This window comes from Malurus melanocephalus, unplaced genomic scaffold (assembly GCF_030028575.1).
Source record: "Malurus melanocephalus ecotype Western Australia unplaced genomic scaffold, MMel_1.1 scaffold_64, whole genome shotgun sequence".
In the NCBI taxonomy this organism is placed as follows: Eukaryota; Metazoa; Chordata; class Aves; order Passeriformes; family Maluridae; genus Malurus; species Malurus melanocephalus.
Window position 1 is genome coordinate 2,484,716 of NW_026623296.1, and position 25,624 is coordinate 2,510,339.

General features: G+C 41.3%; 1 protein-coding gene across 1 annotated transcript in view; it reads right to left on the reverse strand.

The window, feature by feature from the left end:
* Window positions 1-437: 437 nt before the first annotated feature.
* Window positions 438-25,624, reverse strand: part of SHQ1 (SHQ1, H/ACA ribonucleoprotein assembly factor) — a 40,363-nt gene continuing 15,176 nt past the window's right edge. The window contains exons 10-12 of the mRNA XM_057366405.1: window positions 24,264-24,387; window positions 21,443-21,563; window positions 438-2,191 (exon numbers count right to left, since the gene is read on the reverse strand). Coding sequence (XP_057222388.1) covers window positions 1,546-2,191; window positions 21,443-21,563; window positions 24,264-24,387 — 891 coding nt within the window. The 3' untranslated portion in view covers window positions 438-1,545. The remainder of the gene's footprint in view (window positions 2,192-21,442; window positions 21,564-24,263; window positions 24,388-25,624) is intronic.

The window sequence follows — 25,624 nt, forward strand, 5'->3', positions numbered from 1 at the left end:
ACCCCTGCAAAGGTCGTGTAAAAGTGCCATCAATCACCCCACAAAAACCAGAAAATACAGGGTTTCACAGAGCTTTCCCCAGCCCCAGGAAGGTCCTGAGTTCACCTCTGGAATTTGGGGAGAGCAGGACCATCGCTCTTTTTTCCTGAAGTGCATTTCCCCCTCCTTCTCCCAGCCTTTGGCAGCTCCAGTGTGGATTTTATTGCTGGCATTTAGAAGAATAAGTGCTCCCTGACACACGGGATGGGAAAGGTTTCTCCCCCAGGGAACAGAACAGAAAGACTGATTAAGCAACCAGCAGGTATTTAAGAACATAAAAAATATTGGCAGGTGAGGGTTGCAGCTCTCASTGAGCAGGAGCTGGGCTAGAACAGAGCTCACCTGCTGATTTCCAGCAGGGAAAGATGAAGAACAAGTCTATTAGCTTAGGATTTTTATTAACTTTTTATTAGAAGAAAAGGTTGAAAAGTAATCAAAACTTGCTTTTCCTGAGGGGTGACTCAGGTGCTCCTGTTGGGTCTGTGCTCCTGCTGAGCCAAACCTGGTGGTCCACGTTCCACCATCCCAAATCCTCCTGCAGGCACTGAGGAACAGGAGATTTTTACAGCAGCCACCCCCTTTCAATGACAGAAATCAGCTAACAAACTGTACCCAAACAAACTACAAACTGGTTGGATTGTTTGAACGGTATAAAGGCAAAGAAGGTTAAATGTTGGCCAAAGCTGTGGGCCAGACTAACAAAGCCAGGACTACACAGGCCAGGTTTGCTCTCAGTCCTGTCCCAAGATCCACAAACCACGTTGTTCCTTCATTCTGGTTSACAATGCTGCAGTTGGTTCTGAGAGCATCTGCAAAAAGCAACACCAAATAATTGGGATTTGTGCTCTTTAAACAGCAACAGAAGTGTCCACACCAAGAAACATTTCAAAAACAGCACAGAAGAATGAATACATTACAGAACTGCTGAAAGAACTTTATAAACTTCTCTCTCTTAGACTTGTAAGATACAACCATTGGATCTTGTACTGATGGCAYAGAAATTTCCTTTTATACAAAAAATACAGAAAATATTGATATAATTTAAAATAATCTGCCATCACTATTTAAACTTTTAAACTTATAACCATTARTTGAAGTGGTTTCTTATAAAGCATTTTGAAATGAAGTAACAATACAATGCCACAAACAAATTTATACAAACAGAATGAGGACATTTTTCAAGTAAATCCCAAAAGCTAAAGAAAACTGAAATAAGTCCATTCGGTTGTATCTGATTAGAACATCATTCTGTCACTTAACAAAAACTGTTTCTATAAGTTTACTGAAATTATACATTCTCACACCAAATCTGGGACTGCTGAACTGGAAAAAAATTAAAATTAACTGTGAGAGTATGTATCACACAGTCTTAACAATTCTTTTCAAAGCAGTCTTGTCCTCCAACAAAAAAGTGAAACATTTTTGTGCAACTCAGGACAGCCTTGGGACAGCTCATGACAGAACAAACTGAGCTAGGGGGTCACACACTGTGCTCCTGCATGTCCTTTAGTCCTCATCTTCATTTGGGTTGCAGAGGGAAAGCAACAGGTTGGGTTTGGGAGACACCTCCAAGAAATTTCCCTTCCCAGCAGAATCTTCAGCAAATCTGTCAGGCTCGGCTACAGGGTTTTCTTCTTGTTCCTGTGAAATGCAGCCTGCAGTAGCCAATCCTTCAGGCTCTGAGAGCCTCATTGCAGAGTGGATTTGCATTTCTAATTCTTGTACCAATTTTCCAGTAGGAGTTGTRGATTGCAAGGAACCCTTTGATTTTCCATCAGCAGCCTCCATCGCCCAAGTGTCTGYGCCCTGCCTCAATCCATTACAGTCAATAAGTGGAGCTGTCCCCTCCTCCTGGAGCGTGCCTTGGAAAGAATTTATTTCCCCATCTTCACTGGTCGAGGACTCCTGCTCATCTGAATCAGAGCCTTCTGTCTCAGATGATGAAGYGCTGCTGGATTCTTCAGAGTCACTTGTCTCTGACTCGGAGCAAAGCAGCTGTTGCTTGGAAACTGTGCCAGCAGCTTTTAACGCCTTCTCTTCCTCCTGTACCAGCACTGCTGCTGCTTCCAGCTCCTCCAGCTCCAGCCCCAAGTGGGACTTGCTGAGCGGGGTTTTCTGCAAGGACTCGCTGAGTGAAGCCAACTTTTTTGACCTTTAACAAAGAACAAGATATGTTATTGAACCYGACAAACAGAACTTTCCCATTTGATAACGAGAGCACAGATCTCTGAACGTTTCTTCCACTTGCCTGGGATGCAAACAACTTTCTTCTTCAATCATGAGTTGTTACAGGAGGGGGAAAAAAAGTATTCATAATTACAATTATTTGGGGTAAGTTTTCTCATAAGGTCAGACAGCATCACACTGAAAAGCTTTGAGGATACTTTCAGAAAAGATCCTGCTGCTGAATGTTTCAGCAGGGCACAGTGAGGGACATTTCAGAACAAACCTTTGCAGGTTTACTGCCTTTAGCAGCTTTCTGCAGCACAGAGCTGGCTGGCTCAAGTTTATGTGCTACAAAATAATTTCAGTTTCCAGATATATCTGTGAAATGCCTGTGTACCAAGAGGACAGGGCTGGTTAGTGATCCACCCTCCTCTTCCTCTCCCAGCCAGCCTGGAGCACCCAGGATCACAGGAGATGYTCAATCCTCTGTCTGCAGATGCACTTGACCATTCAGATGAAATATAATTGAGCAGGAATAATGGGACCATTCAGATAAATGCCCCTAATAAAGCAGACACACCACAYTGGCTTCAAATCTCTGGCCCAGCCCTATCCATTTCTTCAGTGTTGGAAGGCAGCACGTGCTTTACCAGAAAAGGGCACCATGGATTTATAAACAGAGACTAAAGAGCAAGAGAACGCTTTGAAATGGAGGGGGGTGAGGGCAGAGGGGAAAASGGGCATTAAAACCCAAACATACATCCTGTTTCTTGTTGTGGAGTTTTGCCTCAGCCCATCAATCAGCTTTTCAGCACTTCCTGCAGCAGCAGGTCTGCCATAAATCCTGCACTAACTGACTGGGTTTCATTTCCTCTGCCAGAGCCCTGAACCTGCAAGGCACGACACACTGACACTGGAGCAAGGAGCTGCCCATGTAATACACGGCCCCTGCGAGGCACAACTTAAAGTGCTTGTTCTCTCACTTGAATGATTTTAAAGATCTTTATATTCTATTTCCCAGGGGGCATAATTACTCAGTATAACATAGATGCTTCCAGTTTGTTCYTTTGCTCCTCAAGGAATTGTATTTATAAGCGGGGGAAGGGAAATTCAGTGCAGCTTCTTACACGTTTTACAGACAGTGCCACATTTAAATGCTTCAAAAACTTTGAATAAAACACACTAAAAAATTCCTTAGTTCAACCCATGGAACCAGGAAACTGAGAAATAACTTTCCCAGAAGTAAAGCAACAAATTATATTTGTAGAATATTCAAATCTAAAACTACGAATTAAACATCCTAGCAGCCTCTAATAGAAGGAAGCACCAAGTTTTTAAAAAGCTGCTTACTAGACACTATTCTAATGTTTTCTTTCTGGCAATTTATTTCCTTCTTTGTTAAGATCTCAAATTTTTCTTGCAAAGTTATGGAGGATTTGAGAAATTGCCAACCTAACTGGGAACAAAGAAAGCATTCTCCCTGCTCCATCAGTAAAGAGAAAGGAAAAGAAGCCAAGTGATACATTGAGARGTTCATGGAGCCTTGCAGGTAGGTGGGAACAGAACAAGTGGCTGCAGGGAAATCTGCTTCCTGAGCACACYGGGGAGAAGCTGATTTATACCCCCAGTCACAAGAGTTTATATCCCTTTCAGAAAGCATTTTGCAGAGCTTTTGAAACCGTCTCTTTCCTTCCTCCTCACTCTGTCTGTGTGCACGTGTTCCCTTCCCCTGTGAGAGCTGCACATAACGTGAAGGTACAATTCCATTTTACAATTCCATTTCCTCTCCTATTCCCAGACTGTCCCCAGCCACAGGAGCTCCAAAAGCTGGGTGTGGCCTGTCACACAACCCTGTTTTGTCCCCATTTCAGGTGCTTCCCTCTAATTTCATTGAGGCCTCGAGCAACTCACCACACCCCTCTGGCACAAAAACTTCCTCTGGTGATACCCCACAGCTCCCACTACTCACACAMCTGTTTTACTGCTGCCATTACAGAAAAGCAATTTTCAAGTCCTGTTTCTCCTCACACTTCCATCATGCCTGTCAAATTGTTTCCCAATTCCATTTTTTTTCCCAATTTTTTCCTTTTTTTTTGCCTTTTCATGCCTATTTCCCCTGCTCCATATTCTCAGTCCTTAAAATCCTCTCCACCTCCTTCACTATTTTCYTATAATGCAGTTTATATGTTAAGATGCAGAAATATATCACAGCTGCATCAAGTACAAGTACTAAGGAGTTGTATAACAACATAGTTTTTTGGCATTAAGAAAGCCTTCACAATGTCCAGGTTACCTAATGCCAAATGTTAAAGAAGAAAATACAAAGTGATAAATTCACTTGACTCGACACAAATTATGGTACTAAATTCAATGTGGTCCTACTGACAGATAAAAGAACTGTCTCTCTAAAGCACTAAGTTGGTTTTTTAGCTCTTRGCCACATCATATATTTGATGTCTCTGCTCATTGCAGGGGATTGGACAAGATGGCCTTTGAAAGTCCCTTCCAACCCCAAATATTCTGACTCTACAAAAAAAATCTCATTTCATTCAATTACTCACTTTTCTCAGCAAGTCAAATACTTCTTCCCAACTTTCACTCTGGTCATGCAGTCTCTGCAGAGCTCAACTTTTCAACAGAAGAAACTCAAAACCTTCACCTCATGACAACTTTATACATAAACCCAAAAAAGTCCACTCCCCAAGTCTGTAATCTTGTATTAAAAAAAAAAAAAACACCAAACAAAAAGAACATTTGACAAACAGAGTTGTTTCTTTTCTGTTCCTGTGCAAGGGACTAAGAGAATCACAATTAGCTATCAATTCATCTCCTTTATGGCAATTATCTAATTTGAAGGAGAACCAAGTTTCAGGAGTGCATTTYACATCAGCCTGAAGAAAAAGTGGCAGCACTCCCTGGACTGAAAACAAGGCAAACAATCTAAAAATCAGAGCATGGAAATGCTTTCAAAGGCAGACCATGRGTCTGAGCTAACAGCTTCCCGAGCTAAAAGATAAGCAACAATTCAGGAAACAAAAATGAGACACCAGAAACGAGACCTCTTGTGTGAGAGACCTGCAGTAAACAGGCCCTGCTGTTTCCAAAACCTTTTGAGTAGTGTTCGAGAGATTAGACAGCAAATACTTTAATTTTTCAAGTWTGATTAATGGAATCCATGATTACTTTAAGACATGCTCATTCAGTATGCACATTTGTGGTAATGATATCTTATTATTATGGTAATAGTGTTCTTACATAAACATGCATAATAGGTTTTAAAGGTGCTGCACATGATAATTATTAGTTATCACAATGTCAGTTGCTTAAGGAAAATGTTTAATTACAGGTTAAACTGATCAGATGCATGTTTTGTTTAATGCATAGCTTTGAGGAACAGATAAGAGAAGCATCTCGGGGCTTGTCCATGTAGTCTGGAATTAAAATTCCAAGACAGAACTACAGTAATYCTTGTCTAGGCACAGGAGACTTTCTTCAGGTACTAGAAGAAGAAAAAAAATCTTGTTCTACAGATCTTAGATTATAAAGGACTGAAACTGGGCTGAAAAGAACAAAGAATCAGAGGAGATTTAGCAAATAAAGGGAGATGGATAAAACTCTGAGAAAAATAGAAAGAGGATTATGCCAATGGGAAAGGGAAATCATTAGAGGTTCACAGCAAAAGCCACCTGTGGCAGCATGAAGAGAAGAGATGGTGATGGGACTGACTGCAGGGCTGGGACACCAGTGACAGCCTGGGTGGGAGCAGAGCAGGACACAACTCCAGGTAAAGACAAACTCCCACAAGCTCCAGCTCTGCCTTCTGTTCCAGGGAGAACTGAGAGCACCAGGATCTGAGGAGGGAAGATAGCTGTTATCTCCAGAACATAGAGCTGTGAGGAAGGAGTCTCACTGCAGACAGACATCAGGGATTTGACTGTTTCCAAGGAAGATTTCACATAAACTGCAAGGGAAGACAAAAGTCAACCCCAGTCACTGAGAGTGAAAGACAAATGCAGGACTTGGGTGAGGGAGGGGTGTACATCCAGCCATAAAATCCTCTCATCTTTCCCAAATTATAAAATAAATAATTATCCTTCTGTGTACTATGTCCATCAGTCAGCACTATGAAAGGAAAAAGGTTTAAAGAAAGAGTGTTAATGACTCAGACCTTCCCATCTGCCTGGTACTTCCCTTACATCCAATACTCTTGTTTTAGCAGTTATGTTAAAAAAAACTAACAACTCGAAGAGAACTTGAAAAAAATGAAAATCAGCATTCTGCTCCTCATTCTGAAAGATGGTGGCACTGCATACTCAATCATGGCAGGGGAGTTACAGATCTGAAACACTGCAGATTATTTGCAAACATGGGAGTAAATGCCCAGAGAAGCTGTGGCTGCCCTTGGATCCCTTGGGARTGTCCAAGGCAAGGCTGGACAGGGCTGGGAGCAAAATGGGATAGTGGAAGGTATTCCTGGGTTGAAACTGGCTYATCTTTRGGTCCTTTCCAACCCAAACCATTCCACGATTCCATGAAAGAGTCCCACTGGCAGCACAGCTTCCCAAAGCTGGAGTCTCTAACACCCCACTGTGGAACAAGAAGTGACTTTTCCTGCACAGGCACAACAGGAGGATTTTGTTAACAGAAAAATTATTTCTTCTGCCTCATCAATTTAGCTTTGCACTCACAGATGGACACAAACAGCCCCTGCTCTCAAGCCCCCAGTGTAAACAAGGTGTTAGACACAGAAACACCCAGCAGCAGCTTCCTGCTGTCTCCCCTGGTTCAGTATCAGCCAAGGGACAGCACAGAGCTGCCAGGGCACAGCGAGCCAAACATGGGATGCTTGCTATCACCAACACTGTCAGCACTCTGCTGGCCAGCCTGGTGTTTGAWTGTCACCCAACTGACCTYRGAATRAACCAAAGACTGCATTGCTCACATKTGGTTGGGCCCACTCAGYGCTCCAGTGGGAACCAGCCCTCCACACCAGCAGGACTCTGCTCCACAGGGCTCTGACAAGCCCTGTTTGAGAGTGTGAAACACTTCACATTAATTACTCTAAGCCCTGCAGGCAAGATAAACACATCTCAGAGAGGCAGCAGAGCTTCAAGCACAGACGTGCCTCGGGAGCAGCGAAGAGGGGCTGTGTCCATGCCGAGCAGGGATCCCCATCCTCCAGGGATGCATTCACACACAAACCAGCAGCGTGCTGTGCCACTCTGCAGGGCTGACAGACACTGAAAGGGCACTCATTTCACTTATCTCCACTCAGCAGGAGCTCTGGACACACCAGATCTATCTCATAGTAAAGCTGTTGCATCGAGCTGCTGCATCACAAGAGCTGTAATTTTATACATTTAACATACAAAAAGTTATCAAGCCTAAAGAGAAAGCATCAGGCTATATTTACACTACCTTTCTCCACAAGGCCTGGTAAAACTCAGACTWAGGAGAGAAAGTTTCACAGACAGCCTCTTTTTCTGATAAAAGAGATAAGATACCAAGAAATACAGCCAGACAAGTATCCCCACTTTAAATATGTTCCAAATTACATACCTGGCAGCACTGCTTACAATTTCCCACAATTATTCATTTAGCCAGAAGCACTGTAAGTATTAAGACAATTCTAGAGTTAATATTATCTCAGCCATCACCAGATATTATCCCAGAGTCTCAGCAGTTCAGATGGAGAGTGTGTGCAAATTTACTATCTGCCAGACATTGAAATGTCAGTTAAACTRTAAGGAAATATGAAATTTTCTGCCTTGCCACCAGACTGGTTGGGGACAGGCTGTGACAGAACATCACTGGGGTTTCTSCAGGGTCTGTAGTGAACAAAAGGGCACCTGAGAAGGGAAATGCTCCCCACACCATTCAGATGGTCCCATTTTCCCCCTGCCCACAGTGGRTCTTGCTGGGTTCCATCCATCACTGCCTTCCAGCCCAAGCCTTATCTGCCCAGACATGAGGGACAAGAAAAGATATTTTTCAACATCCTGGCTCCTGATAATGCCAAAGGAGCTCCCCACAGGAACTGTCATGATCCTGATGGAAATGAATATCCCTAAGGCAGTACAACTCCAGTTCTCCCAAAGCAGAAGGCTCAACAAGTTACAGCCAAACACGAAAGCAGAAGATAAGAAAGGGAGCTCACACAAGAATGGCACAGCTGACAAAGCACCCAAGCAGCCCATCAAGAAGAAAATAAATTGTTCTTTGCYCTAAAATTCAGATGCAGCTTATGTCTAGTCCCAGAAAGCTACTGGAGGAACCAAASTGGGAAAGCTGGTAATTGAGATCACCCTGGTCACTGATCAGTATATTCTGAGAGCCAGGGATGGAGGACAGAGCAGGGAAAGAGACATTCTCAAATGGCTGCAACAGAACTTAAACTACAAGGGTTTAGCCCAAAAGTAGCACGATTGCTTCAGAAAKGCACCTAACAATGAGAAACATCCCTCCACACCTGGTACACACTTTCAAGCAGCTTGAAAGAGAAAAATGTGACTGAATTCTCATGACACAGAATTGACAGACAATTTGATTTTAATAAAATATTCAAGACATGAAAGAGTCTAGGTTTGATCAGCCCTGACTGGTAAGACACAGGAGCGATAACGATGATGGCATTGAATACTAAATCAGAATTCATTAATGCAGAAACAGCTCAAGTCAACAGGCACAAAATTGCATAAATGGTCCAACAATGAGGTTAGATCACAAAACCCCTCCAGTTCAGGAAAAGAAGCTTTAAAAATGCACATTTAGGTGCAATAATAAGAAACTCATCACACTAAAGGCACCATCCATTTGCCCAAACCACTCTTTAAAAAGTCATGAGTTACAAAAGAACTTGRGCCCCAGAATCTGCCTGGAGACAAGAGACGAAGGCTCAATTACACCTTTTAGAGTGTGTTTTATGGCATCTGACATATTTCACCATTTATTGTTTCATTTTCAAGGTTATTTATAATGAGTGCTTCAATTATACACCAGTCAGTGACCTCCAATCACRGAGAAATAGCTCTGAAAAAGCAAGYTCAGAATCAGGGAACAAAAATACTCCAAAGGAAGTTCTGAAGGAAATTCAGAGCAGAAAGCAGTTTGGTAAATGTTAATAGATAGTGCCACTCACTTTGCCTGTCCTGCACACAGCTGTATTACAGACCATGACAACAACTAACTTTACACCCTTTTTATTGCTAAAGTACCTTATTACACACTTCTGCCCCAATTCCTCACAAGTTTGGGGAATCTCTGCACAGATTTTATGTCATCCAGCTCTGGGAACACAACTATTCCATTTAATCCAAAATTTATAGCACAACAATACTAGCATGAAGTTTAAGGCATGAACTGGAAAATACACACAGCACCTGAACCCTYTCACTGCGATAAAAGGCCCTCCTTGAACGCAGCACAGAAGATTTTTTTTTATCATCATCAGCAAGATGAAAATGTGACATCTACTAAATCCTTCCTGGCCTTTATTAGCTGGTTAGGTCATCATACCCTGSCTGGCTTAGGGGATCTGAAATAATCACAGAATAGGCTGTACAATTAACAGAGAKAAACACAAACAGCACCATCCAACAGTTTCATGTGCTCTGTTTATTATACACTTTTATAGTAAGAGGCAGAAGCCATAAATAACTCCATTAAAATCTCATTAGCTCTGATCAATGAGTAYAGAAGATAAAGGAAGAATGTTAGTAAAGGAGAAACGGGACTATTTTCTTCAGGACTCAGGTAAAAATTGACCTAAACTTTAACTAATCTTCTACCTTATCTGCAGCAAAAGAAAGACAGATGAGTGTAAACACAACAGCAAAACCACAACATTTGTTCACAGCAATTAGYCCTGGATCAACCACTGTTTTCACAGGAAAGGTGTTTTCACAAACCATCTCCCCAACACACTRAAGACTACTTAATTTCTACACTTCCAGAGTCAGTGCTCAAAAAATAAGGGCTCAGTCTGTGCAAGATATTTTATGCAACTGCAGGTAGGAATTCATGYCTTCTACCTCTCAAGATGATGGATTCTGATTTTTAACCTACATGACCCAGCTTTACACAGTTACATTGTCCATGTCTATACTGACTGTTAATAATTTCCTTTCTAACAACTCTTGGAAACATCAGGCAACTTCATCAAATTTAAAAGCAGCTAGAATTTAAAGATCTTTGAATTTCTACGTATTTCATGAAGATAAGCAGAGGTACAGATATTGAGCCTCCTGAGAAAAGGCTGGCAGCACACAGCTATTGTGCCTTGACTTGGCAGCAGATCCCTGCTAATTCCAGATGTTGTTATGCCTCATGTCTACTGGAGGTGTCAAAGGATGTGGGGAGGAGACAAGGGCATGAGGYTTGGGAAGTTTATAAAATCTTTTTCTTTCTCCTTCCCTCATAGACACCAGACAAAGCAGAGGCTGGAAAAGCATTCTCTGCTCAGCAAATCTTTGTGGCAAACACAGGAAAGCCACGCTAAAAAMCAGAGTGCTAGGCTCAAAAATAAATCTGGAAAATGCATCTCCCTGTGAGCAAGATGTCTCCCCACTAGAAATGGACAGGATGAGAAAAGCAGAAATGCAGCACAAAGAAACTGCTCTGGACAGGAGAAACCCACCCTTCCCTGCAGGTGACAGAACACAGCCCTGCCCCATAAACAACGGCTGATGGGGGAGAATCCAGCGGCTTAAGGGGAACATAAAATGCTTTAATCTTGGAATTCTGGCTTTCAAAGGGCATTATGTGGATTCTGAAACCCAGAGAGGGAGGCACTTACTCTGCAATCCAACTGGCAGTCTTGTAAACATGAACTGCTATCTACATAGCTTAAAGTATTACAGTTTGTTAACCATAAATCAAATATAAAACATAGCACCATCGTTTCAATTTAAGTGACTTCTTTTATGTTAATAAGTCTGAATGTTTCAAGTGACTTTCCCCCCCATATTTATTCTGAAATTCCACAGTGCTTCTTTCATAATGAATCTAAATACTGCATGAGCTGAACTTCACATTTATAAATATTTAAAAAAAAAGATGAAGCTTTCCAATATAACATCTTATTTTCATTACTTGGTCTTTTTGATAAGTTGAAACCAAACAGATCATGGATTATAAAAGAAATCAAGTACAGCTTACTTATGTAGATGATATTATGAAAATATTCATAAGAGAAAACAGACTTGGAATTAATATTAGACTATAAAAAGAAACCGAAGAGTATTTATATGTTTTAAGAATAGTTTAAGGGAGCTTTGTTGCCAAAATAGCTCCAGTAAGCTGCAGCCAGTCCAAACATCTAATAATGGCACAGCTTCCAGAGTCATATATGATAAACACAAATAATGAAAGATGAATAGATAACTCACCCCAAAACAGATGCAGAGAAAGAAACAGATTTTATGAAACGATAGCAATCCTGGCTGTGTTACAGAAATGCAACACTGACAACTGTTCTCTATTAGCCCCTTCTCCCTCAAGTTTYTTTGCTGCCATTATCTAGAACTAAAGTCTTCACCATCACTGCTGGTGATCCAGGAAAAAGCTCCTCTCGTGCTGCAAATTACACAATTTATGTTACAATGTGGGAATGAGAGGTACTCACACCCAGCAGGGCAGAAAATGTGGATTTTGGTGTCAGGATAACGCCAGCAAAGTCCTGCATTACAAAAATAACAACTGCAGGGTCTAGGCTTAAAGGCATAATTACAAACATGACTCCAACTTGATCCTACCCCTTAACAGTGGAATTTATCCACCAAACAGCACCGTGGGTTGGTCAGAGTTTAACTCTCACTGTTCCATTGCTGACTGGCACCTGGAACACTTGAAGGGAAAACACCACCTGCAGCCTTCTCACTCTCAGTCCATTCTCCACTCACACAGTTTCAACAGGAAAAGACACCAGAMCTGAGCATCTTGCAAATTCCTAGCAGGGAAGCAGATTTTCACAAGGGGCTGAAGTGAACAGACTGCTCCCAGCTCCTCCCACACACCCCCTGTTGTGTTTGGGTACCTGTTATCAGCTKCTCTGGGGCACACTGAACAAGGGGGGATGGGTTTAAACTGCAGGAGGGTCCAGCTGGATTAGATATAAGAGMAGTTTTTAACGAAGAGGGTGATAAAACCCTGGAATAGGCTGCCCAGAAAAGCTGTGGTTGCACCATCCCTGTTAATATTCAAGGCCAGGTTGGATGGGGTTGGAACATCCTGACCAAATTGAGGATATCCCTGCTCATTGCAGGGGGGTTGAACTAGATGCATCTAAAAGTCCCTCCCAACCCAAATCATTCCATGATCATGATAAATTATTATTATTCCATTCCATAATAAATTATTATTATTTCTACGAGGCTGGAAACAAACCAGGAAGACATTCCCAGAGCTGCACGTWCCACAAGGCAAACGGCTGCACCAGCTCATCCTTCCCCTCATCAAACCAGAAATGCACTGAGCTGAGCTGACTGAAAAGACATGACACAGATCACTGACCCTTCTGCAGGCACATAGGAACTGCCTCCCAACAACTTTGGAAAATCAAAGCAGTAGCCTGAGGGGGGAAAAAAAAAAAAAGGCTTTCTTCTTTGCCTTCTCTGCCCACAGCAAGGTGCATTCAGACACAGCCTGAAGGAATATGAGCTACAGAAAAGTGATGGAATAAATAGGAAAAAACAACTGAGGGCAGGGAGCAAAAACATCAAAGGAAACTGCAGCTAGCAGCTGGAAGGAGAGATTAAATCCCTTGTTAAAAATCCATGTTTTACAGGGCTCGCTAAAACATAGATGAAGGGGAATTTCTGGTATTATACACACCTGTCTATCACCTTTTGGAGCCCTCAGGGTGGTGTTTTGCCTTAAGGCTCTTAAATCAGTGTATTCTATTAGTGGGGTATTGTTATTTACAAGTGTGCACCTCCTGCTTTACAGACAATTGAAATGACAGCTTAGGCCTTAAACAAGATGCACCACCTAAGGAGAGGCACTGGCAGCTCCTGATGGCAGCAAACAAACAGAAAATGTATTAAAAACATGCATCAAAACAGTGGAAGAGGAGACACACAGAATGTGCCTGCAAATTATGAGCTGCTATTTTTAAATCCAAGAACTGTGATCCGAGGTATAAGAGCAGATGATTTGGGATGAAAAGAAATAAATTTGTGGTTTCTACCAGCACTCAGAGTACTTTGATAAATTGGCAAACTCCTATCTAAGTTTTAAGGAAAACGATGGTATCTCCTGCTTTAGTAAAGCACCATGAATTGCTCAGAATTTCTCAGACTTTCTGCACCAGACCCAGAGCCCAGGTTTGAACCACAAGGTGTTTATCTGAGCTGTGCAATCTGGACAGAAACAAGCAAGACTGTACAGAATTGCCCAACAACACAGGCAGAATGAGTCAACTCAGAATTACTTTTCACATGGAAAATGTGAAAACTTATTGCTGTTGGAATTTTTTCTGTTCAAGCAGTCTGCAATGTGTGGGTTTTTTTTTTCTTTTTTGTTATACAACTCAGTGGTTAAAACCTGAAATCTCTGTCCCATCATACTTGCAGACAAGTCCTAAACAACCTTTAACTTCTTTACCAACGAACTAGTCCTGAGTTGATTTGGTGTCTTGGCTTAGCACAGGTCACTCAGACATTTACATTCATGAAGCATTTCCCCCCCYAATCCTCTCCATTTTTCAACATCTTTTCAAACAAGCACTAGAATCAGTGTTTTTACACAGCCTTACAAATGATGCATTTTAAGGTCATGCCACTTCCTTCTTCTAAATGATACTACTCTGCTTCTTCAGCTGAAGTGTACTCACCCTCTCACCTGCTCAGCCTCAAACTGCTCTCAAGCATGACCCACCCCATTCTTCTGAAGCTGCTGCCCTCAGCTGTCTTTTATTCTCCAATTCATAACTTGCTCTGCAAGCTCTTACTGAGTGTGTCATTTTAGACTTGTTAAAATGCACATTGTTCAAATAAACACTTATGGCCAGTCTGGAGCAGCCTGTGCAATTCATTTCCTACCTTTAAATAAATAACAGTTAATGCCACAAAAAAAAAATATCTAACAAGATGCATACTGCGTTTTCTTACAGCTTTTTAAATATGCATAAAATGAATTTCAAAGGGACCATGTGAAGTAGCCACTCCCATTATTGGTAAGAGCAGCTGGGACAACTCAAAGTTAATTCAGCACYCCAGGCCACCAAGGAAGCGAATGGGAAGGAAAAGCAGCACAGCACGAGTGCTCCAAGCAGGCAGCAAACAGTGCTGCACACTCAACTGGCTGCCAGCAGCAGTAATGCCAGCTTGTAAAACCTGCTAAGAAGGAATTACAATAATTGGGGATTGTASTCCTGAGCTACAATAATTGGGGATTGTAGTCCTGAGCTAGGGCAGCTCACAGGACAGTGAGGTGCAGCCTGAGAAAGCCCTGCTGCCTCAGCTCTTGGTGACAACAAAAATGTGACCAGCAGCATTACCAAGGCTCTGGGGCTTGTCCTTGTACCTGCATGGCTCTTATTAAACCACAACAGCAGAGGAAAAAATAGCCTTCAAATTAAAAAAAATCTTCAAAATACAAAGCTTTATGTTTGGCAGGGAGTGGGGGCTCCAGTGCATCCACAATGACAATGTCATTAAAAAAATGCTATCATCAAAAATATAATCCTCTCACTACGAAACAGATCAAATTAAGGGATTTTGTGATGGGGCTGTTACACTGGTAAGTAAATTCTGCATCAGAACATAAGCTAAAAGCACATGCTAATGGCAAAGCTGCTTTCAAAGCAGCACCATGAAAGCAATTTGGCTTTTCTCTGCACCACACACTTGGAAAACTGGAGTTTCTATCAAACCTGAAATTACCAAGGCCTCCACTAAACTCAGGCTGACATGGGCAGCCATRAAGGTAAAATAAAACCCAAATYCAAAGCYAAACCCATCCCAAGGAACAGCTGCCAGGACCCTGTAACCCACGTGAAACACAACACCACGAGGAGCATTTCCTCTCACGCCTCAACTGGATGAAGTGCTTTAAACATGCTGTACAAACCAGATTAATCCCACAGAGCCAAGAGGCAGGATTTTCATCCAGAATATATTACTGCTTATGCCTTTGTTCTTTGGAACCACGGCTGCTGAATCCAGGAGGTTAACAGCTGAAGATTAGCATATGCCTCTAACATTTGAGAATGCTTTAAAAGCACTAATTCATTTTTACTATGTGTTAACACATTCCCTCTTTCCCCCATCACAAATCAAAAATTTMATAAACTAACATTAGTAGTGCACCATTTGAAAACCTTTTGGGATAGTTTTGTTCCCGAATCCTCCTGTCTGAACTTTTATTTTCACAGCAGAGGTGCTGAGGCTACAGAAGTTACTCCACTCACTCCTCATTAAGAAGGATAGCCCTGAGTTTCAGAGGTTAYAGTTAAATCCTTCCCAGGAAGGTGAAAATGCCATAAAGATGAAAYAGGACTCCATGAGCATGGGTAGGGTTAGATGGGATATTGAGAAGCACCTTGGGACAGTGGAATGGGGTGGAAAAGGATAAGCTTTAAGGTCCCTTCCAGYCCAAACCATYCYATWAATCTACAAATATCAACCCTACAAGCAGCAAAAAGCAAAGACCAAAAGACTTAAAAGCCTGGCTTGTGTCTTTTCAAGCATTTTGAGCTTTACAAACCCCCAAACCACTGAAAAAAACCAAAAAATTCGAAGAAGAAACACCTGCAAAAATGGCAGAATCAAGATCTTTCTAGATACTTTGAAACACTTTTCAAAGTTTCCCAGATTTAGCAAATAATAACCAAATCAAATCTCTTCAGTCTGCAGATTATTCACAAATTATTTTAACATRCCATTGGMRTGTATGTTAAAAYTCTATTTACATTCACTGAAAGGTCRTAATATTTGACTACAGAAGCTTAAAGATGTTTATATGTTCAAAATATTTTCCCAAATCTAGCAAAAGCCTGAGGTACAACCAACAGAATGGACTAAAACTACAACACCAAAGGTTAAATTCTTGACTCCCTTGTGCACTTTAGCATCTGATGTGACACAGGCAGTAAAAATCTTCTACCTCAAAATCCTTTTTTCCTCAAAGACTTGGGCTCCTTCATGCCTTTGCAACATCAGGCCTTAACACTTCAGGGCAACATTACATGGTATTGATTAAACAAGGGATTCAGAGAACCTGGGGAAAAGCAAAGGGGGGCTGAACAATCAGAGTCGATCTCATCACCTCCGTGACATGCTGGGAATGTAATTAATCCTACATTTATTTAGGAGAAATTCACATCCTACACATCAGGCAGCAACTCCCTGCTGGCTTCAGACTGGGTAATTATGGTGTAACAAGGCTTGGGCTTCGATTGTGAGGAAGAGATGAAAAGGAAAACAGACCTGTGAGGCCAACCCACCTTTCAGGRGCTGTCTCACCTGCAAACCAGGAGAAGCAAATATGACATGCTCAGGAATGCCTGACTTTAATTTAGTTAGCGCCAATAAAGACAGGGACTGTATAAATGCCACCAGGAATCCTGGTTTTTGCTTTAAATCAAGGAGCCCATGCTCAAACTGGCATGTTACACCTACAGTCACCAAAATTAGCAACATTACATTTGTCTTGGGTTGCAGAGCACAGATTTGTGAAGGATAACAAAGCAAGTTGTAGACCCAGCTCCACAGAAMACAGCAAGGCAATTTAACAGCTCATCTGCTTCAGCTCACAGCTCTCCTTTGCTGCACGTGTGGAAACTACTACAATACATAACACAAACAGTGGTTTTTATAATTTCATGTTARAACATAGAAAAATAGTAATAATGAAAAATATACATGGGATCAAACATTCTCCTGCACACCTCATACCCATAAAACTATGAAAAACAAAACAACTGTGCAACAGCCAGGCTGGATGGATGAGTAACCTGGTCCTGTGGAAGTGKCCCTGCCCAYRGCAGAGGATTGGAACTGGATGATCTTTACAAATCAYCCAMTTCAAACCATTCTGTGATTCTATACTGAGGGCACTAAACCCTGGCAAMCTGCCAGCAACACTCACAGCTTCACCTCCAATTCTGGAACACAGAAAACACACATTTACCGACACCAGTTTAAAGCTAAATACGCATGTAAATATTAGGTAAAAGTATTTTAAATTGCCATGGGTTGGAGCTGCTCCCTTCAGCAGGGATGTAGGACTGCCTGCCTGGCCAAGGATTTGTAGGAAGCTGCTCAGCCTCCCACCCATGTCATGGCCAGCAGGCACATGTGTACAACAGCGGCCAAAAACCCCATGTGAATAGAGGCTGGCACAAAGGGGAACACAAAACACCAGAGAAAGGCATCAGGACACACAAAGGAACCTCAGCACAGCCAGACAGGGGGTAAACTATTCTGACACAGCTCCTGTGGGGTCACAGACTCCTGACAGAGGGGAGAAAAGGCTTTCCTGCAATAAATGCATGCTTGGATCCCCCAGTCTCAGCTGCCCATACTGCACCTGCCAACCAACCAGTGGCTTCCCCAAAAATCCTTCTCCTCTCCCTCTTCCCCTTCTGCTTAAAGGAAGGTGTGAGAGACAGAAAAAAAACCCCAGACAGAGCACAAATTCAGTTCCAATTTCCCCTAAAGAGAGGCTGCCATATGTAACAGAGTGGCTTGTGAAAGCTCGGACCTAAAGAACAAAAGCATGCAAACCAGGCAAATTAAATTTAATTTTATTATGGAAATGAAAGCAATAACAGAAGTGACAGCAGGGTGGATGATAAGCTCACTTAGCAGGGGGATCAAATGAAGTGATGACATGTCATTATGACCTCAGGGGTTAAAGATGCAATTTTCCATCTGGCTGCATCTGGCTTTTCAACAGAAATGTTGACACCACCTGCTGAGATTTACCACAAGCTGCCTCCATAGGTCTTTGTCAAGCTTTTGTTAYCCAGGTTAACATTTACTTTTCCCTCTTTTCTGATAAGTTTGGCTGAGCAACATGCTCCCTTTCTTCAAAACCTAACAACAGTTAAAAGGATTTACRTGCCACTTTACACAATAGATGGAATTATTAATAGTCACTTCACAAGCAGCTTGAAGGGAAATACCAGGAACCTAAAAAGGTAGAACCAGCTTTAAGATTGGAATCAGGAAGACAAAACATTAGCTACACTTGCTAATATTTTCCATTGTCTAAGATATTTGGCAATCTTTTAGTAACAAGCACCTAAATTAAGCAATTTTTCTGGGGGAAAAAAAAATCTAGCTTGTACTCCCCATCTCCAACTGACTATTARCCACCTGGGTTTTATTCAGCACCTTCATTTCCAATTCCAGATATACTGTGCTTAAAATAAATCAGCTTTTGCCAGCCCAGTGACACATTCACTTTTTCATCTAATTTACCTACAGCCAAACTATGATCTCAAASCAAATTTGTAATCAGCTATTGACACACTGCTGGCTATAGGGTTTTTGTTTCCACGTGGAATATGTAAGAGCCAGTACCAGGGGTTTCTCCCTTTACCTGGAATGGGACTCTGCTCTCTATCACTAGATATATGAATTGTGATTTCGCCTGTGCCAAATGTTCTTCCTAAACCCAGAGATCTCTGCAAGCACAGGTGAGCTGAAGAGCTTGTTTGCAGCTGTTTTTAAAGTGCCCAGATTTTGCACTAAAAAGAACCTACAGTTTAACTCCTTAAATAGAGGCCCAAATCTCCACCAGGAGTTAGTTACACACCAAAAAAAGTAAAAGCCTCTGTGATTTTGAGTGTGTCCTCAGCCACAAAAGGGCAGGAGGAAAAGGGGACAGAAAAAGTTAATGAAGCTTGTATGGAGCAAATAATAGCTAAGAACCAAAACAAAGAGGTATCCAGACTGACTGGAGGGGGAAATAACTACACTGAAAGACCACCAAAAAGTATCTATAAATGCCTTCTCCTCCCAAAACTCTTTCACCACAGCAGCAATTACAGAATTACAGAATGATTTTTGGGTGGGAAGGGACCTTGAAGATCATCTCAACCCACCTCCCTGCCATGGGCAGGGACACCTTCCACTGTCCCAGGTCACTCCAAGCCCTGTCCAGCCTGGCCTTGGACACTTCCAGGGATCCAGGGGCAGCCACAGCTTCTCTGGGCACCCTGTGCCAGTGTTTCAGAGGGAATTAAAGAGGGATGTCACAACCTCCTTCCYCTGGAATGGAGGATGCAGGTGCCTCACCCTGGGGAGCTGGGACCCCTTGCCTTGAAGAGAATCACCACCCTGCCACAGCCTTTGCTGAGTGCCAAGTGAGCTCTGTTGTTCCCTTGAACAGAAAGAACAAAACCAAGCACAACCGATCCCTTCGCTCTTGCTGAACTTCAAACGCTGCTGAGCTGCACAGCAATGACTGCAGCATATGCTTAAATGCTGTCCTGATTCAGGCCTAAAAATAGGACTGGCTTCTGCAGCTCCTCTCCCTCTCCTGCTCTCCTAATGACAGACAGCTATTGTGCCATGTCACTCTGACAATAAGATAGCTTAATTGCCCTCTTTCCAGCAGCTGTCAGTTCTGCTTAACTGGGACATAATGTGAGAGTCTGGGAGGAAATGTGTTAATCYGTCACTTATAGCTACTGTGCATTTTCCTGGGCTGGATTTAAAGAAAAACGGGTTTTATGACTGACTTGCTAGACATTATATTCATTGATAGGGGCAGCAGTGATATTACTGTTTAATGACTCATTTCTTTGTGAAAGAGCCATGAAATAACTTGCTCCTTTATTTACTGCACTTTTCCCAACTCAACTTCAGCCTGAATTTCCCCAYATTGGTGAATTTCCCACACATTCAAGGTGTGGTTGAAAAAGCCTCCTCAAATATGACAGCGCAAAATGAACTGGMTCTTTCTGGAATTAATCAGAACTGATGAATCCAAACATTTGGAAACACCTGCAGTTGCTTTAGAGTATTTTGYACATTGTTACCTATAGGAACAGTCACTGAAAACACACAGAGAATAGGAATCAGCATCTACAACACACAACAAACAGCTATGAACTGAGGGTCTTCAATTTCCCAAGAAATACTGCTAAGGTCACACCTAAACCCAACAGCCCATGCAGGCTGGCTCAATTCTGTGTCTCATTCCCATTTCTGACCATGATTATCACCAAATTCCCTCTAGATCTCCTTCACTGTCTTTTGCACTCCAGTTATTTTTTCTCCCACAGTCTCTTGTTAAATAYAAGGACTATTTTAGCCACTGGTTTAGGAGTCTGTCTTGCTGCATTAACAAATAAAACAATGACATTTTCTGTGTGGATATTAGTCATGCCTGTTCCAACTCACACCTTCTTTTGTGGGCCTTCAGAGAAGGCTGTGAAGACATAAAAAGGAAGGAAAAATAATACAAAAGCTGTATGAAAAACAGAATAAATCTGACAAGAACAATATAAAGCTTACTAAGATTTGAACATGCAGCTTGCTTTAATCATTTAATCCACTTCCCACTGTTTTCCCACTGATACTTTTGGTTTTAAGCCATTAAAACATGCTGGTATTCCAACCAGTCTGGTTGCAAGCTTCCCAAAACTCTGGAAATAAGCCATGCTKACTCCATTAAAGAACCCAGGTGAGACACAGAAGTGCAGGGACTTTGGAGGGGCAGAGTCCCTCTTTCCTCTCAAGCAGTGGAAGCCAAAGCTTCCCACATTGCCAGGGAGAAATGCAGGAGCACAGAGCACACGGAGATTTGTGACACTTGTTCTGGTGTTAATAATCAATTGCTGCAACTGCTACAGCCCATAAATCAACATTTCATGCAGCTGGGAATGGTTTACATGTGCTGTCAATTCTGAACTAGAAGCTCCTTCCAACCTTTACCCTGAAGTTACCTAAGTGCTGTACAAACATTTCTCTACCTGAGAAAGATCACAAGAAGAACTACCCAGAAGCTAGTTTTTTTTCCCCAAAACTCCTATTAATATATTAATGAAAACTCAAATTTTTTTAAATGCAATTCTTCCCCCTTTTCTCCAATGATGTCACTGTATTAAAAAATGCACTGAATGCCTTTGCTTCTGTATCAAGAATAGCTGGACAGATGCAGATACTAAATGAAAAAATGGATCATATTCCCATGTACAGCAGACAGAATTGATTTAACTGGTACTTGCTCATAGATGAAGCCTGCTAAAAACATCTCCCACACCAGTAACCACTGAAAAACTTACTTGACTTTCTGGATCCAGATGCAGTAGTCTGTAATGAAGAGATCATTGAGGATGTAGGMAGGGTCATTCTCCATAAAAATCTGGTGAATGTCCAGCAGACACTTCAAAACTGCAGCTTTCCCTGGAAACAAAATCATAATAGATCATCTTTAGCATCATCATCTCACCTTTGAGGGTTTAAAAATCACAGTTGGAAACKGGGGATGATTTCCCAGGCTGGGAACAGCAGCATTGTAACCGTGCCCTTCAGAATCCACATCCCTGGGGATGGGGAGCTCTGGATTGAGCAGGAATCTGTGCAGGGCCAAATCCTCCCAGCCCAGCCATGCGTGTAATTCTCCACAGCTGAAGCAGCCCCTTCCCCCAGCTCTTCCAAGCTCTTCTGGCCCAAATTCTGGCATAGACAGGCAGGGCACTCTATTTAAAAAGAAAARCAAGCTGAAAAGCAGCTCACAAATAATAATAAGGAGTTATGCCCCATCATCTCTCTGAAGAGGAGCATTTTTCCCTTTATGGCTGCACAAACAYCAGGGCTGGAAAATAATAAGGTTGGGAACACTGAGCTCACAGCAGGGTCAAGCACATGGAGTTGTGTGAGGAAATGTAATGAGTGCCTAACAGCAGAGCAGGATCTGGAATTAGGGAGAACTTTTCCTACTTCTGCTACTCACAGAATAGTTTGGCAAAATGAAAGAAAAAACTCACTTCAGGCTCAGGAAGGAGCCATTTGACACACTATTAATAAATATAGTCAAAGATTAAAAATGTGAGTTTTCTGATTCCACAACCTGAAAACTTTCTGCTGCCAGTTTGATTTTTTTCTTCATATCCAACATTCAAATGAGCTGGAATCTCCTCCCTTAGTTTTCTGATGACAGTTGCTAAAGGGTTAAGTGCTGGAACACTTCTAAAAAAATTATTTTCACCATTTAATGGAGGTAAAAAACCCACATTCAAATGAAAACAGCCACCACTGCAAATGGAATCTAATAACCCTCTCCCAAGAGGCTGGCTCCTCCTAGGCTATGAAACCTGAACAGGGATGAAATTACATTTTACAGATTTAGAGGAGAGGAGAAAGGAAAAAAAAAAAGGGGGAGGAAAAAAAAAAGATCAGAACTCCCCCTGCTGTTCAAGCACAAAATTTGTTGGCTTGTTTGCAAGTAATTCCATGGTGAAAAAACATAAGAGCCAGAAAATGAAAGGATAAGGAAGATGGCAATAAGGAGAAAGAATGTGGAGAGCAAAAAGCCACGGCAAACACAACAGAAAAAACCCACTGGTTTTGGAAACCAAGTCAGCAAAGAAAACATAAAACTCCAAATATAGCTAATAACTTTTAAATTGTATCCCCATCAATGCTTGTCAAACATCACTATTTTGACTAAAGAGAAATGTGCTCTTTTACAAAGAAATGATGTGTGGAATTAAAATTTTGCTAATTTTTTCAGGTTCCAGCTGTCAAGCTGTCAGCCCAAAGCATTTCTAACATCCACTCCTGTTACTCATCTGCCAAGTAACAATGYACATCAGTGAATGTTACACCAATTCTCAACGAAAAATGTCTTTCTTCATAAATTAAAAGTTTTGGATTACAGAACCTTAATGGGTCTCTAATGAGAGGCTGCAAATCTTGCCAGTCTTGAAGTAGGGAATTCTGCATCAGGCAAACTATCAAATGTCTGCTTTTAGAACATGGAGCCATGGGATTTAACATTTTTGCAGTTACAGCTCTGCATTATACTGATCAATAAATAAACTGCTTTTTACGTGCAGATACTACTCTGTGATTATTCAGAAAACCCTACCAGTTGTATTTAAAAATACAAATAAAAAAGATCCAAACATGTTTAGGAGAAGAGTCAGAGCATGGTCTGGAGATCACTGGATCTTTCTGGAATTCCTTGCTGTGAGAGCTGCCAGACAACAGCCTGCAACTTGAATTTTAGAGATTCAGAAAGCCAGTCCTCTTGCCACAGACTATCTCAAAAAAGGATATAATTTGACCCCAGCTCTGTATCTGCTATTTGATATGATAATCTGATTTTACATCATCATGAAACTCTACCAGCTTTCATCCCATSTATTTGGGAGGAAAGTTTAAGTCATGTATTTCTATTTTACATTATTTTTTCTGCAGATTTTCGTGTGTTTCTCCMCATTTTCAAGGAGGAGCATTCATCTAAAGATAAACTGAACTTTGCTSTTATTCTCTTTCTAATGAAACATTATTCTCAGACACAAGAACTCTACAGACTTTTAAACTGAAACATCCCAGTAATAACTTACCCAAGTCAGGAAATATTTCACTGCATTACTGAATGTTCACTGCAACACTATTTCCCATCATGACATTAAAAAAAAACCCAAATTTCTTACCTCTCATGTACTACCCTCCTGAGGAAAAAAAAAATCCCAAAGGCTGTCAGCACTGTTATCACTTCAGTTTTGTTATCAGAATTTTCTTTTTTCACACTTTTGAACAACAACATAAGGCAGTGGAGATAAGTGAGGAGGGACAGGATCCATCTTCCCCTTAAAACTTCACTCCCTGACTGTTAGAATGTCAATGGTATTTCGAATCAGCAACGGTTTTTGGCAGTAGTAAAGAGTAATATTGCCATTTGTGTGGGTTTTTAATCCTGCAGCTCACAAGCATTTAAAATACACCACTRAAGTTCTCAGTGATCCTTCTCTCCAAAAAATAAATGTAATGCTTTTTTCAAAGAAGTAACTCATGAAAAATAGAGAAGTTGCAGGTAACTTTAACAAGCCAAGGTATAAAGGAGGTTGTGGACAASTCCCAGTCCTGAACACTCACCCAGCTGCAGGATCATGACTGTGTCACTGCAGGCACGTGTCACCAGCCCAAAATGCCTGTACAGGGGATAGCACAGCACTCTTCTTCCAAAAGATACCAGGACATCATGGATGYTGGAGAAACTCTGTGTGTGAGAAATCTGAATTAGTCTAGTGTGCTTGTTTATTTTCCTTTAAGGAAAAAAGCCAGAGCAGAAAAAGGAAAAGAAAAAAAAAAAAAGCACATTTTAATATATTATACCTCAAAAAATGTGTATTTGAATAGATATGGAAATGTACAATTGGAACAAGGCACTGCACATTTAGTTTGCATGGCAAGATAACAGAAGTCCTACACATTTTAATGGTTTGGGATTAAAAAAAAGCCATAGAGAACATGGGAATAAAAAAATCTAACTCAAGACTTTGCCATCCTTTAGATTAAAGCCATAAATTACATCTGCCCCACATTATTACATATATTAAGGAGAAGCTATAAAAAGCCTTTTAAGAATAAAGAAAAATTAAATCCATATGATATTAACCAAACACATGTGTACATGTGTAAGATCTTTAAAAATGATACATGGCTCTGCTTTTCATGAAAATTATAGATATTCAAGACAGGGATAAATACACCTGGCTGGAGAGAACAGTTCATTGTCCTCCTTTAGGAATGAGGAAGATCTCTAATTTACTCAGGCCAGAGGTATTAAGGAGTTATTAAAGACTTTCTTAAGAGTGATTTCCTTTCCAGCTTTCACTTTTCAAGACAAAATACTCCATTTATTAATTAATTTWAAAAAAACCTATTCCATCTTGAACTCTCCATCTATTCAAATTAATAAAAGCACTTTGCTGACAGCCAACACTTCTTTGCATTCTGTGACTACCTCAACCYATTGTTCATTTTAATGGATCACCAGCAAGCCTTTAAATCATTTATGGTTTGTATTTAATATTTAGAGGCTGAGGTGTGTACATGTCATGCCCAGCAAAATGGCAGCCAGCTCAAACAAACCAGAGCTGAGGTAATTTTTTTTTTTTACACAATGATGAAAACTCCCAGCCCTAATGGTTTGTCTAACAGAGATAGTTATTAACAGCTTGGTACCAGGATTCTGAGTTTTCAGTGTGAAATACACTCCTGGCACAGGCTGAACCAAGAACTGCTCTATTGTAGGACAAGCACATGCAGAAAACTCCTTCACTATGTTAGGACATGGAKCTGAAAAAAAAAATCATGAATTACAGCACTCTTTGGTAACCTGCTACYGCAGAATTCAAAATAAAAGAACTCAACCACCTGTTGTCACAGGACAAATTATAACTGAGTGTAACATTCACCACCACTAGAAAAGTTTGAAGGACTGGRCCCACAAA